Below are 16,130 nucleotides of genomic sequence, written 5' to 3' on the forward strand. Positions count from 1 at the left end.
GACTGAGGATATTACGCTGGAATTCTAATCATTAAACGTCTTGAATAACAGTGATGAATTGTTGTAGTACGCTCTAATATTGTAGGTTAATGCTGTGATATTCCACGTTTCCAGGCTTCTACAGTGGATCTTCTTCTCTGGATGTGTATGATGGTCGTTACCTAGCTCACAGCGAGACAGTCATTGTGGTTTCGATGAACTACCGGATCGGTGCTTTCGGCTTCCTGGCTCTGCATGGCTCCTCCGAGGCTCCTGGCAATGTCGGCCTCCTTGACCAGAGGATGGCGCTGCAGTGGGTACAAGACAACATCCATTTCTTTGGTGGAAACCCTAAACAGGTGTGTTTCTTATTGCTTTATTTGCCTAGCCTCTGTTATGCTAGAATAATTATGAGCCTGTTTTGATTTAGTTTTCTGTTTGTTCTCTCTGTGAAACAGGTTACGATCTTTGGCGAGAGTGCTGGCGGAGCTTCAGTAGGATTCCACCTGTTGTCTCCAGACAGCCGACCCACTTTCACTAGAGCCATCCTCCAGAGCGGGGTCCCCAACTGCCCCTGGGCCTCAGTGAGTCCCGCTGAAGCCCGCAGACGTGCTACACAGCTGGCAAAGTTCGTCGGTTGCAACGGAGGCAATGACACCGAGATAATAGACTGTCTGCGCAGTAAAAGTCCACAGCAACTTATCGATCATGAGTGGCAGGTAATTTACACAAATTCTGTTTGACTTATCGTGTTGTTTGCAACGTGGACGAGAGACTTATTTTCAGTTTGATGTTCTTTAAATTCAAACCACTGGCTCTGTGATGCAATGACATGGTTTATTACCTGTGGTTCCTACTAAGTGCACAATATGTTGTTAAGGATCAAAATCAGACCGGACTCAAACGCAAGACTCTCTCAAACAGTTCAGGAGAGTGCTCCTAAGAACACAAAACAGCCCACTGCTCTCCAGCACGGGCTTCTCCAACCAAGGGCATGTAGTTAGTAAGTTTTTCTCATTCAAAGCCAAGTTGCACAAACACGGATATAAGGAGCCGTGTTTCAGTAACTGAAGACCGAAATGGGAGGTCAGACTAACGAGGACAGAGGGACCATGCCAGTATGTACCTGTATCAGTCAGGGCTGCAACTGAAGATTATGTTGGTAGTTGAACAATCTGCCAATTTTCCTTCCATTAGTCAGTTAGCCAGCGATTATTTCAACAACTCTCACAGTGCTGTGGGCAAACCTGTTCTAGTCTTCAGTCCTCACCTGCTCAAATCTGCCCACTCTGCTGTCTCGTTCCACAGAAAATTAAAATAATGAAACACATGAATTTGAAAATAATCAAATGTATTTTTAAAAGGACTCAATAGGACGGTCAAAATAAAAGTCATATAAATAAAAATATTGGTTGCACAAATTAAAGTGCTATTAGTATTTAAATACAAAATAATGTGCAAATAGGAAACTAATTTGCTTTCTAGTCCAAAATAACAGGTTAACCCTGTAATGCTATAAGTTTCTGAGACCTCTGTCACATCAACATGATCAGTACTTCCCATAATTTCAAAATGTTGTGGACAAAACTCTTTTTTGTCTAAAATTAACATTGTTGCCAAAAATGCCCAATGTATCGAATGCGATACAAAAAATATATAATAAAAATATATCATACACAACACGATATAGCAAAAAAAAATATTGTGGATTTTGTTTTAAGGGTTAATAAACATCTCAGTTCAAAAAAATCTGAATTTTCTGGCTATTTTTTGACGGGTTGGGTCTGACAGGGTTAACAAAGTTTACAGATGATTCAGTTCATGAATCCACAATTACTCTGAACATGTTCATCACGATCATTTACCAACAAAACAGATTTAGAAAAGACCGTTGCTCATCACATATTTGGTTATAGATCATAGTTTCTCATTAGGTGGAAGAGGTTTACTGCAATATTAAAGTGTGAGATTTAAAGATTTACTATCACGTTTCATCCTGAGAAGTTTCCGACAGCTAATGTAAACATTACTGTAAAAACATTCATATAAACAACATGTCAATGCAACCCACTAACTTGTCAAAGGAGCTTGCAAAGAAAAGCGTCTGGACTTCTTTAAGTTGCTTGTCCCTCTGTGGGGGGATTCTCCCACTAGGTTTATATCTGGGACTCTCCACCATTTGACCTCAGAACTGAAGAAGCTTCTCGGATGAGAGGTGAAACGTCTTCAAGCAACTTAAAGAAGTCCAGACGCTTTTCTTTGCAAGCTCCTTTGACTACGATGACCTGGATGACTGAGAACCTTCACAGACAACCCACTAACTTCATAAAACTGACCCATTTGGACATCGCAGCTCCAGCGTGCCAGCGTTTTAAATGCTCGTGCACTGCATCAGTGCTGTCATGGAAGGAAAGCTCTGCTTTGCACAGTCTGCATTTAACTTTGTTTGCTGTTACATGCTTCCACATTTTTTAAAATCTCCCCGTTGCCAAATCTTTATAATCGACGACGTCATGTTGACGAATCGTTGCAGCCCCAGTACCAGTATGTAAAAGTCACACAAAAGGAGTAGCTTGGTTCTGGAGTAGAAAGTAGCACTTCTTGGTGTTCAATGTTGCGTTATTTCACAGTCCCATGTGGGTTTGTAATCCATGCAGGTTCTGCCATGGTCCGCTCTGTTCCGATTTTCATTTGTGCCTGTTGTGGATGGCGAGTTTCTGCCCGACACTCCTGAGGCCATGCTCAACTCAGGGAACTTTAAAGACACGCAGATTCTCCTCGGCGTTAATCAGAATGAAGGCTCCTACTTCCTGCTGTATGGAGCACCAGGCTTCAGCAAGGACAACGACAGTCTGATCTCCAGAGAGGACTTCCTGGAAAGTAAGTTCTCCAAAATCATGTTTGTTTTTTGGATGGATATATGTAACTGAGCAGAGAGAATTGTATAAATCCATCCAAAACATTCAAGTTAATTCTGCTTCAGGTTATTACGGCACAGTTTTACTTCTATCTTGTTAAAAACTTCAGTGTCACTCTTCCAGGTGTTAGGCTGAGCGTACCTCATGCTAATGATATCGGCCTGGAAGCAGTGGTGCTGCAGTACACCGACTGGATGGATGAGAATAATGAGATAAAAAACCGTGATGCCATGGATGACATTGTCGGTGACCACAACGTCATCTGCCCGCTGGCCCACTTCGCTCGCTCTTATGCACAACACAATGCCCTCAAGGCTAACGTGGGTGGCATCAACTTTGGTGGGGTGAACAGTGGAAACTCACAAGGTAGGATACCCGAGTACCAGTGTGGTCTGACAGATCTAGAAGTATATATATCCCATACCCAGACACGCTACTGTTTGAATGACCTGCTTTCTGTTGATAGAACAATTTGGTACGATACTTAAATTAAACTGTGCGTTAAATTTCATGTTTTCACTTTTTAATGCAGATGATAGCTGTTTAAAATATGCTATAATGTGCAGGACAACTTTACAACAATTTAATCTGCATTTGTCATGTAAGCGAAACTGTTGATACTCTGATGATAGATCAGTAAAATATTCTAGTTGGAAAAATGATTTATTTTTTAACTGTCCTTGTAAAAGATTAAAACATATCTGTAGTTTCTGAGTAAAAATGAAATAATAATGATGATTAATTATTTATAATTGTAATTTTCATGCATTTTCTTCCACCATTTATTTCTTAAGGAGGGATGTATCTTTACCTTTTCGATCACCGGGCATCCAATCTGGCCTGGCCAGAATGGATGGGGGTGATCCATGGCTATGAGATTGAATTTGTTTTCGGGCTGCCACTGGTGAAGAGACTCAACTACACCCGAGATGAGGAGAAGCTAAGCCGACGTATGATGAAATATTGGGCCAACTTTGCTCGGACTGGGTGAGGCCACAAAAAAAAAACTACCTATGGAATCAGGGTCTATGTCCACGTCCAGTCTTTTTTATGCAAATGCACCTCAGCAGCCATGTTTTTCAGTCAAAATAAATAATGCAGGAAAAGCTGTATGAGTAAGCAGCCCTTTAATTCCTGTGAGACTGCAGGTTAATGAGTCTTGACATGAATTTGGAGGCACAGAGAGCTTCTCCTGACAGTTAACCCTCATGCTACTTGGCTTAAAGGAAAGGCTTTAATAAGTAAATGTTAACGCTGTGAGGTACACAGTGGGGGAAATTAAATTATTTGATCTCCTTTTGAAATTGTATCCAGTTACAAAGAATTGAGAAAGCTACAATTTATTTTAATAGTAGCATAAACTGTCAGCAAAAACAAAACATTCTGTAACAGTTACAAATTCATGTGCATTTTAGTGAGTGATCAGTATTTAATCAGCTTGGAAGACAATTCAGTACTTGGTGGAATGACTGCAGCAAGAAACACTGTCAGACATTTCCTGTATTCAATTCAATTCAGTTTTATTTATACAGCGCCAAATCACAACAACAGTCGCCTCAAGGCGCTTTATATTGTAAGGTAGACCCTACAATAATACAGACAAAAATGAAATGAAATGAAATAAAATTTAGTGATCCTTAGTGAGCACCTACATGTTTGAGCTTGAAACAACTCAGATATGATTATCTGAATATGTTTCTCATTGAGCAAAATGGCTTTGTTCTGCGCCATGCTGCAATGGAACATGAAGTAGTGATGTACTACGAGTACCGACATCGACTGCAAGCAGAATTGTTGTGAATCTAACAGTTAGTTTGGAGATCATTTTACTGCTTTTTCGTTTGATTTAGTTGTAATTGTAATATCCTTTCTTGTTCTGTCTGTATCAGAAATCCCAATGACGTGCAGGGAGATAGAGGGAAACGCTGGCCTGTGTTTACTGTCAGCGAGCAAAAACACGTTGGCCTCAACACCGAATCACTCAAGATTCACAAAGGTTTGCGAAACCAGATGTGCGCATTCTGGAATCGCTTCCTGCCACGCCTTCTCAATATTACTGGTAAATACTATTAAATATTACTTCATCTCTACACTTGAAATCTGTACTGAATGCAGGTCTTCACTTATGTTCCACTTAAAATTATGACACTTCTCACTGGATGCATGATACAAGAATTATTTTAAACTAAAGTGGAGCTTTCCCACATAGCAGGCAGGTCTGGCCCGGATCTGGTGTCAAGCCGGCACTGCTGGCTGACTTTTGGCACGGTAAGTGGTATGTCATCCAGATATGGGCCAGGCCTGGCGTAGATGGCACTGTTTATGTGATGGCATGCTCATAAAAAACAGGTCTGGCCCGGATCCGGCATCAAGCTGGCACTTGTGACTGACTGGTGTCATGGCAGGGTGTATGTCAACCAGATGTGGGCCAGGTCTGGCAGTGATGGCACTGTTTATGTTCCTGTTTTCCTATTTTAGTTAGAGGACCCAAATGCCTTGTTGCAATACTATACTGCTATGGTAGCCAACGTTTCAAATGCAGGTTTGACAGGTTTGTTAGTTTACACTTTATCCAAAACCTAGTGACGGTTTACTCACGGTCACCACCGGGTGGCTGTAGCTCAGGAAGTAGAGCAGATCACCTACTGATTGGAAGGTTAGTGGTTCGATCCCTGGCTCCTCCAGTCGGCATGTCAAGAGTGTGAATGTGAATGAATGCAGTTAGGAAGCGCTCGGTTCAGAGAAAGTGTGTGATTGGGTGAATGTGGCATGTTGTATAGAGCACTTTGAGTAATCCGGGAGAGTAGAAAAGTGCTATATAAGAATCAGGCCATTCACTGTCTCAACAGAGTTTCGTCATGTTACTTTTGCACTATTATGTTCCGGCACATGTTGTTATTACATGGCTTGATTAAGGTACACATTAGGCTGACATCTGGGGCCAGAGCTGAAACTGTTCTGGGCCAGCACAGGACCACCAGTGTGTCTGCAACTGGCCCATGTGGGGGCCACCTCTGGCAAACCAGATCTGGGCCACCAAAGGGCCGTCATTCTTTGCAGTATGTGGGTCATGTGTAAGTTGTGTGCAGCCATGGGCCAGTTGCAGACACACTGGTGGTCAGCCTAATGTGTACCTGTATCATTCTTTGCAGTATGTGGGCGAGATCCGTGAAATACCAATTTTGCTATGTGGGATGTAGCAGCTTGTGTCAGTTCGTTGTTTTGTTTTTCTTAAATAAATGCAGCTCCTCCTGATTGGTGTCAGATGGTTGACTCCCCCCTTGAAAACTGTTCGTGGTGTTGATTTCAGACCATGAAATTATTTCATCATATCTTTATATGTAACCCCAAGTTTTGAAAATTTGGGACATTGTGTAAAATGTAAATTTAAGAGAAGAATGGAGCGACATGAAAATCTCATAACCCCTAGTCATTCACAATAGAAAACAGAAACTCTATCAAACTGAAGAGTAGACAATAAAGCAGTTTTCAAATTGATGATAATACAACACATCATAACAAAGTGGGAGAGGACCACATTTACCATTGTGTAGCATCAACTATTGGGGTGGCTGTGGCTGAGAAGGTAGTAAAGTTGGTGGTTTAAAGCACTTTGACGGCTCAAGTAGAGTAAAAAGTGCTATTTACGGACCAGTTCATTCCCTCTGTATTGAACGACACTCTGAGGAGAGCAGTTGCTGGACTTTTGGGAGGGGAAAGCTCTCCCATTGATGTCTGGTACAGGATTCAAGCTGCTAAACAGTAAAAAGAGACACTTTCTATTTTGTGAAAAACATTAGCTCTGTTTGAAGTTGATTGCAGCAATACATATCAAAAGTTGGAAACACTAACTCTAAAGGCTTAGAAAGCAAGAGCTTCTAAAAATAGAACAGCTTGAAGATCATTTTGCAACTAATTAGGTTAACTGGCACCAGCACAGTAACATGACTGGATATTAAAAGGCAGGCGGAATTTCTCAGAAGTAAAGACGGGCAGTGTTCTCCAAGCTTTTTCTGTCACGTGACAGTGAAATGGAGCTTCGCCAGTCTGCAGAAAGCTGCATCTACAGATTGTGGAAGAGTGTCTACTTAATAGTCCTCAATGTAAAATTGCAAAGATTTGGATGTCTTATTACTTACAGTATATTACTGTATGTCCTTAAAAGATCATGGGAGAAATCTCTGTGCACGAGGGACAACGTGAAAATCAATCTTGGATACTGATCAGGCAGCACTGCATTAAAAAAAACAGACATGATTCTGATATTTATCCAGAAATCACAGTATGTAAAAGGAGTTTACCATACCATCCACATATGCAGGTTAAACCTCTGCCATAGAAAAACTAATCCAATATGGTCTGGGGGAACATGGAGAACTGTGGTCAGATGAATCAAAATTTCAAATTCGTTTAGGAAAACATGGACCCTGCATCTCTTGACCTAAGGAGGTATCTGGTTTGTTTAGCATGGATTTGGTATGTTACACAGACCTTTTATCAATGCTAAAAGGTATGTACAGCATTTAGAGCAAATAAACTCTTTAAACTTGGTCCTGTCCCAACTTCAAGATGCATTGCTGTCATCAAATTTAAAATGACTGTATTTTTTCTTTCTAAAATGTTACTCATGTTCTCATTTTAAGCATTTGATATGTTTTCTGCCAGTCTTCTAGCTTGCTTACTTGCCACAGTGCACTGTGCCACCTACCAATAGAAAGGAAAAAATAATGTGCACATTTCCACGAGAGAAATCCCACGCCTGATTGTATCCTAGCCATTCTATCCTCGCTTTTTACATCCAACACAAAAACTGCAGTCGTGGTGCTTTCGATTGTACTCAGAACTCGGAAATTCTGCCTTCTGAATAGGAAGATGTAGGTAACAGCAGACTGCAGATGAGCTGCATACAGGGCTGGACTGGGACAAAAAAATTGTCCCGGGCATTTTGACTAGAGACCGGCCCACCATTATAGGAAAAACATAAAGCCTTTGAATGAAAATAAACACTGTTGTGACAGTGATGTACACTGTTCTGATGGTATATATGCATCAATCTATCAATCGTTTGTTGTAAGATTCAGATAATTATTTTTTTAAAAGTGAGACATTTTAAATGAGGATAAGAAAGAAAAGTATTTCCTTGTGCCCACCTCTCCCTGTTAATGCCCTACATGCCCCCCTGGCAACACTTTGCTAGATCCGCACCTGCACAGTTACCAGCTGTCAGCTACCTAAAAAAGGATCCTGGTGTTATTTGTCTCTCAGAAACAGTTCATAACTTCAACTCATTCATGTCACCTAAAAGGTAAACCTGTTTCTCCATCACCTGTTCAGCTCTGATGATCCAGTAAGGACATCTCCTGGTTTCATCTTCATGTTTCCCTCTCATCACATAACCAAACCATATCATGACCAGCAGCTTTACAGCTGTGGCTCCAGCAAACATCAGCTGATACTAGAAATTTATATTAAATAAATTCTAACAACAGCTGATCAAACATGCTGCTGTTGTTTAGCGCGACATCCGCTGGTTTCCTCTTTCTGGCGCAAAGTGGGCGATAAACAAACAAGAGAGAAAAGCCGATCAGCTGATCATTGATCAGTTTTCATGACTGAAGTAGAAACAGGAGAGGGAGGGTGAGAGGATGAGAGAAGAAGAGGCAGCTGTGCAGCAAAGACACAGAGTAACTCCAGCTTTGTGCCTTTTTCATTGTAGCTGAAGTCCGGGACAAACTGTGTTTCTTTTCACCTCAATAAGAAACGCGTAATATTTTCTCTGAATACCAGACGATTCCGTTTTTTTACAAGACGGTTGGCAGTAATTAACCTTATGAACAAAATAAAGTTCAACATCAGTAACATAGCACCCACCCAGCTGTATAGAAACTCCGTCATGCTAGCTAACACGCAGTACGAAAAAGTCAGCATAACGAAAATAAACTCCACCTAAACTTGGTTTATATCTGACCCAGAGAGACTGCAGTTTATAACTTCTTACCTGAAGTTCAGTTCACCTGATACTCGGACCGGCGGCCGCTTCGGGTCTCTCCTCTTGCCTCCCTTTTCCTTCATCCACCTGCTGGCTTCCACCACTTGCTAATGTTATTGAATCTGTGGACGCTCCGCGATAGCCACCACACGAAGTAACGAATAACGAGCCTATCTAAATCCCAGTAACGAGTAACGCATTCCCGGTTTTGGCATAATAACTAGTTACTGTGCTCGTTACCACAATAATAACGTAGTTACTGTAACGCGTTACTTAATAACGCGTTAGTCCCAACACTGATCATAAGTTATCTAAGTGACTTGTATATCATGTTTAACCTGAGTGGCGAAAGACCGCGGGGGTCTGAAAACGATGTGCCGGGAGTCCGGTGTTCTCACCGGCTCTAGTGAGCCTTGAACCCTCTAGTTATCGAGCTGGTGGGTAACGTCTCCGAAAACATCGCCGAACTTTTCCAAATATGTGGTGTCTTGATAAACTGAGCAGATATTTGAAGTTTACACAGCTACATTCTCGCCTGAAAATATCTGGAAACTGCAATTGGCTTTAGCTAATTAAAAAAAAAAGGCAAAGAACAAGGTGCGCATTAGGTTTGGAAGATGGGATAGGTTGGCCACGAAGGATTCACCCGACCCATCCTTCAAATCTGGGGAAATGAAGGACGCATTCGTCAGACCCATTTGGAGGAGTTTTTGAATTTGCACAGCCTTCCTCGCGTCACTGAAACGTAATTGGGCTACAAATGCGGTTCCTGAATTTGGACACAGCTCCGATACCGGTCACTGCTGCTTCTTCTTCTTCGGGGTTTAACGGCAGCTGGCATCCTTGTACATGCAGTGCTGCCATCTTCTGTTTCAGTCCGTTATTACACTCTTAAATCCTTCTACTTATTCCTGCGTCTTTTGGGATCTTACAAAGCTTCAAACGACGGATCGACTATTAAAACTATCAACGAATCGTGACTAGTCGACAAATCGTGGCAGCCCTACTTCAAGCTCAACTGCTAACCGTTTTTGCTGTTCTGTCTCTGTTTCTTCTCTCAGACAACATAGATGAGGCAGAACGTCAGTGGAAGGTGGAGTTTCACCGCTGGTCTTCCTACATGATGCACTGGAAGAGTCAGTTTGACCACTACAGCAAGCAGGAGCGCTGCACTGACCTCTGAGCGCCTCAGCGAGGAGACGACGGAGAGAAGAGCGGCGAGCGAGCCGTGGCTGTTTTCCTCCATAGTTCCTGAGTGAAGGCTGACATCTTTTTGTGGTTCTTTTGGTTCACAGCATACACAAGCAGAGGCACTGTTGTCATTTATTTATATTATTTATAATATTTATTGTTTTGTTTTTTTATTTGTGTATGTGTGTCTGTGGAACTTAAGGGCTGTGGAGTAAAACTTGTCATTGGAGGAGTAAAGATGCGTCATTACCTCGAATGTGTGTGCGTAACTATGTGTGCGTCTCAGAAACCGCCCAGTTTGACTCAGATAACTTAACTGACCCGTCACACTGCTCCACTACGGATTTACTGTAACCTCACTCATCTCTGTGGTCATCTCGTCACTTTTTTTGCTTTCTGGGGATTTCTTCTTTCCAACATATCAGTTGTATTTTTGGTCTCATCACTGTTTTGTTTCTCTTTTATTTATTTAGTTATTTTTATTAATACTGTTACAACCACTACTCCCATTACCTGTACTGGTCTTGCTTTGTTTGTGTGTTTCTCCTGTGGTAAGCCATATACTATTTTGCATTTATCTAACTGTTGCTGTGTGTGAAAATATCTGATTCCTCACATTTTACTCAATGTTAAAACTGCTGTATTCTAGTTTGATGTGAGATGTAGATAGTATATTACATCCAGACCAACTGACTGGTGCCTAACTCGCATTATATTACAAGTTCACTCAGTTTCACAGTTGAATGGAAACAGAAACGAGTCCCGTTGATGTTTATGGGTCCTCTTGAGCATCGCCTGTCTGTTGAAGCGCGTCGGTGCTCAATTCTTCTAAATGTTCAGCCTTCCTGTGAGGGTCGATTCTTCTGCACAACTGCACTGAATTGTGCATGTGTGCGTGGCCACCCAGTGTCCTTCACAGGGGTCCCGTGTGCCACTCATGTGTGAGACAGTAAGCTCGATCTTTCTTTTCCTCCTTTTTTCTGTCACTCCTGTTTGTCTTCCACCACAACAACCCTTCATCCAGTCCCTCTCTCTGCTTTCTGCCTCTCCATCTTCCTTCCCTTTTATTGTCCTCTCCACTCTAGTTGTCATCTTCATCTCTAATAAACCTCCACCCACCCTCATTTCTTTCTTACTCTTTTCCTTTATCCATTATTCCCGCCTCTCCCTTCCTGTTTCTCACTTTTATGTTAGGCCTTTTCCATTCCTCGTTTGTTTCCTTTCGCTCCCTCCTTTTAGTTATTCCTTATTCATCATCTGCCGTATCTGTCCCTCCTTCCTTGTCGGCTCTGTTACATCACTGCTCCCTCTCCCTTCCCCCTTCCTTGGTGCTCCTGCTTTGTTGTTAGTCTAATGGAGGTAGAGTAATTCACTCAGCTGCAGGATAATGTGGCAGAGTACTGGCTCAGCCTCTGGCCTGCTAGCCAACAGGACCTGCTGAATGCAGAGGTGGAGAAGTGATGGGAAAATGACAAGACGGAGAAATGCACTCCTATGTCACAAAAGTAATACAGATATGCACTGATCATTTGAAAACTCAGATGCGCATTTTGTTACATCCAGGGCCATAAAAAGACGTTTGCATGTTCGATCCTGTGATTTGGTTGCAAACACTCATGTGTGGCAGCATTCACCTGCATTTGAAAGAAAATCAAGAAAAAGACTTTTAACCTTTAACTTGATGCTCACAATTTTCCCATTTCTGGGTGCTTCGGTGACCCAAGCCGCCTCTTACTCTTACTTAATGACGATAATCTTATATTTGCATATCTTATGAAAGAAGTCGGAGCCTGCATCGTTCCCTGTGTTGTGAGCATGTTATACTGAAGAATCAAGACAGTTTAGTCAGATTACAACCTTGTTTGCGTAGGATCCAGATACCGTTTGTTCCCCTTATCTTTGTTAAGATATGTTGCCTCATGAGTTATTATTAGTTTAGCAGTAAATGATTCACTTTACATCCAGTTGTCTTGTTTACACAAGACCTGTGATACGAGCTCGGTCACCTGGCAGGTTGTTATTCATCCATATTTTCTGCACACTAAATAACTTGTGAATATTTATTAAAGTAATATTTGCATTCAAATCTATTATATTCTACATTAAAAGTATAATCGTACAAGACTTTGGGGCAACTCTGCCTGAGTTATGAGTCACTACCACCCATATCACTGTGTATGTATGTGTGTTATCACTGTACTTTTGTCAGCCTTTCTTACATTTCCATTTGAGTATTGTGAGGGAGCTGAAGCGACGCTCTGATTAGCTGTTGGCTGCCCCAGCACAGTGTCCCCGTTGGCATGTAAAGCTCCTATTTGTGGCTCAGTCGTGTAGTCTAGCTTTAAAAAGAACTAAATATGACAAAAAAAAGTATTGTACATGTGTAAAATACCAGTAAAGAGTGCATGTTTGAAAGGCCATGTGACTGACACCTCCTCCCTCCAGCTCCTCTCGGACAGAGAGATCCTGCTTAAGCCACTTCTATCGAGTCCTTGTGCATGTCCAGAAGCCCATCATCTGCAGTGTATCCTACCAAACTCTGACTGTTATATTCTGTGAAATTTGTACTTTCAACAAGCCTATTATCCAGTATCTCATGTAAGGTACGTTTGATGTTAGCAATAACAGAAATGCATCAGTAAAGGAATATATTTGATATTTAACGCAGTGAAAATAAAACGTGATAAAACAGCAACGATGAGGGGCAGAGTCATTTTAAAAGCAATATTTATTCAAAGTATGAACTTAATGAGTGCCGATGACTATTTTCTTGTATAAACTGTTTGTTTGACTCCTTTTCAGTCCTCTGCCTCATCGTTGTTTGTTTCAGTCACTGGTACTGTAAGTGTTGAAGGCTTCTGTAGCTTCCCAGTATGTCTCTGTGTATGACGAACGCTGACTTTATTAAGCTATAGCAACAGAAATAAAGGGAGCCTGCTGTCGATCTCAAGTTTTTTATTGAATCTCAGCATGTACCGACAGACACACAAGTTTTAGTCTCCGTCTGGACTATAAAAAGTGTCCCGTGTGAAGATTTTTAGTCTGCAGCACTGAAACAGACACACTTCAGAATAAGACCGTGCAGAACACAACTACTAAACATTTCAGTCGTTTGATTATCTCTCAACTTTTAATAGTTTAGGTGATGCAAAACACTGAGCCAGCCTTGCTGCTCCAACAGTATTTGAATAGTACTGTCGCCTAGAAATGAGAATAAAATCCATCAGTTGTTGTGACAATAAAGACATCACAGTCTTGAAGTCATTCACACAAAGTTAATAATGAATGTGTGAATGCAAATACATTGTTGCAAATGATTGACGATGTGTGCAAACGTTTCACAGCTACTCTGTCATCTGCTGAAATATATGAACATATAGTTTATAGGGGTGCAACGATACACAAAATTCACGGTTCGGTTCGGTTCGATACTTTGGTGTCACGGTTCGATATTTTTTCGATACAAAAAAATGTTCATGCATTTTTAATTTGTCATTTATTAAAATTATAAATATATATTTTAACTCAAAAGTACAGTTTTTAAATTTAACCCTAACCCTTGTGCGTGTTTTTTATTTTGACAGCGAATGCGCACCTGCGGACCACTTATGTGCAGCCCTGGTTATTTAGCTCATCATATTGCAGCCACAGAAATTCTTTTGTCCATGAAACCATAAAGCTGCACTTTCTTTTTGCCTTATAGTCTGATTTGTCATAACTTCTCCGTTTTGTGGTAAGCTTTTCTTTGGCTGTCACTTCTTCACCCTGACCTGTCTTATTTGGCTCAGCAGAACTGAAATGCTTTTACACACTCACTCACATAAGCTCAGCGATTCTCTGCGCGATCAACCTCTCACATGTTTAAGCTGCGGGAGATTTCACTTGTCATGTTTGCATAGTGAGCTAACGATTAATAAGACGATGTCAGAGGAATTGGTGCACAAATTATCATCACTCACAGATCAGTGCTGTCACTCTCTATACACAGTTCGCACGATTGCAAAGTGAAAGCAAAAAAACAAGCGCAAATTCAAACGCGACTTCAATATGTCACATATTGACAGTGGCTCACCGATGCCAATGACATAATTACCCAGCTACATTTCTGAAAGAATGCAAAAGCATTGACATATATTTTTCCTACAATAGCCCGACGGGCAGGGAAGAGATAGATTTTGGTAGCCCGACTGAAAAAAAATCGCTAGCTTCGGGACGTCGGGCTAGCGATATTGCAAGCCCTGTATCTGATTGAGGAATCACTCATCTTTGGAAAAGAGAGTTTATTACAGAGAAATGGCTCTTTCCAAAATAAAAGCTATACTATCCGCTTCTTCTGGGCTATATTCTCAGCAGCATAAGGAGAATCATGTGCTAACAGCTGTCTAAATGACTCGGCTAAAGTTAGTAGCATGCTTGCTTTTTTTTGTCTGCTTCCACTTGTCTTTGCACTAGGATGATGTCGGCGTAAATGTGCAGTCATATTCGTTGTGTTCCCACTAGTGCTTTCAGGTTAATCTCGTTGAAATGACCTTAACGCCACAACACGGCAAATCTCCGTTAACGAGCTACCGCCGATCGCTCCGTGCATGGGGCTAGACGGCCAACACGTTAACGAGCTAACTGCGCTAACACACTAGTTCACACCAATGTAATTGAGCATTGCGTGGCACATCCAACATACTGTTTTACTTTAGTCCATGACTCGCTTACCTTCAGGGTCATACGTCACATGAAAACCAAAATAATTCCAAACGCCAGATCTGAATGAGGTTCAATTTGCCTGTTGCAAGTAGAGCTTAACTTCTGTCTCGCTAGCTTGCCCTGCGCTCTTCCTTCTGACTATGCTGTCTGTGTTGAGCGCTCAGTGGATCTGCGCTCGACAGTGCAGCCTAGGCGGAGTAGTCGAACACAGATTCACTGAGCGCTCAACACAGACAGCATCGTCAGAAGGAAAATTGATAAAATAAATTACAAATGTTGTATTGTTCGATACATATGCGTACCGAACCGAAAGCACTGTATCGAACGGTTCAATATCGATACGAATATCGTTGCACCCCTAATAGTTTAATACTGACTCACTCTGAACCTTGTGAGTAGTTGAGCCTCCTGGTTTATCATCGAGCAGCACAGGATAAGGCAAACATTTCTGTGATGCTGTTTAATCCTTTGAACAAGAAATTAGTTTTGAATTATCACTTTAAACCGTGTGGGACTGAACCAAATGAGAACTAATAAAGTTTGGTAAAACTGGCACACACACAATAATGACTAACAAAAACGTCAAAGCTTTCTGGAGTGGAAATATGGAAGATGGAGTTCCACTGTGTCCAATCAGGATGTGGATTAACTGCCTCGGTGGGTCTGCTGGATTAATATTAATGTCAAAATGACAGTTTGTAAACATGAGATGCTGTGAAATTGTGACAAAAACACAGGAGTCGACTTTTCTAAATAATAAAGTAGATTCATCCAAATAAGACCGAAATAACAAATGTGTTGTTTGATTGAGTTTGTGATGAACAGCAGAATGTTTCTATGCATCCTGAATTATTCATTCACTCACGCATTTAAAGCGAGCAGGAATGTTCAGGGAAATCTGATGCCAAAATCTTAGAGAGCACTGAAAATAATCCAGTAATTTTCTTTCGGTTCTTTGATGTCGGCAGCACCAGCAGAGGGCAGCAAACCCGGTGTCTTACTTTCTTACAGTTTTTTCTGAATGCTTAAACCCTAACTGTGATTCCTGTAGCACAATCTCTAAAACTATTCAGACTTATAGCAAAACCACTCACTGAGTTTGCAAAACTAAAAGCACAAAAGCTGCTTTGCACTCAGTTTGCAATTTTGTAACACACACTTTGCAAAACTGTAGGCACAATTCACTGCACAACACTCAATTACCAAATTTCCAACACACTCCTAGCAAAAGTATACACATGTATGGCTATCATTAACACTAATTTGCCAACTGTCTGGCACACTTTCACATGTGAAAACTTTTTTAGATAATTAGTTCACTTTGCAATCAGCCTAAGCACTACAATACAGGT

General features: G+C 41.3%; 1 protein-coding gene across 1 annotated transcript in view; it reads left to right on the forward strand.

Moving 5' to 3' along the window:
- ache (acetylcholinesterase (Yt blood group)) overlaps positions 1 to 13,022 on the forward strand; it is a 31,192-nt gene extending 18,170 nt beyond the window's left edge. The window contains exons 3-9 of the mRNA XM_086290949.1: positions 115 to 338; positions 438 to 698; positions 2,637 to 2,859; positions 3,021 to 3,263; positions 3,692 to 3,884; positions 4,787 to 4,956; positions 9,948 to 13,022. Coding sequence (XP_086147075.1) covers positions 115 to 338; positions 438 to 698; positions 2,637 to 2,859; positions 3,021 to 3,263; positions 3,692 to 3,884; positions 4,787 to 4,956; positions 9,948 to 10,069 — 1,436 coding nt within the window. The 3' untranslated portion in view covers positions 10,070 to 13,022. The remainder of the gene's footprint in view (positions 1 to 114; positions 339 to 437; positions 699 to 2,636; positions 2,860 to 3,020; positions 3,264 to 3,691; positions 3,885 to 4,786; positions 4,957 to 9,947) is intronic.
- Positions 13,023 to 16,130: the final 3,108 nt, after the last annotated feature.

Source organism: Aulonocara sp. 'chitande type north' Nkhata Bay, linkage group LG5, assembly GCF_057382095.1.
Source record: "Aulonocara sp. 'chitande type north' Nkhata Bay isolate Kocher_YH1m ecotype deep benthic linkage group LG5, A_spYH_male_GT1.1, whole genome shotgun sequence".
In the NCBI taxonomy this organism is placed as follows: domain Eukaryota; kingdom Metazoa; phylum Chordata; class Actinopteri; order Cichliformes; family Cichlidae; genus Aulonocara; species Aulonocara sp. 'chitande type north' Nkhata Bay.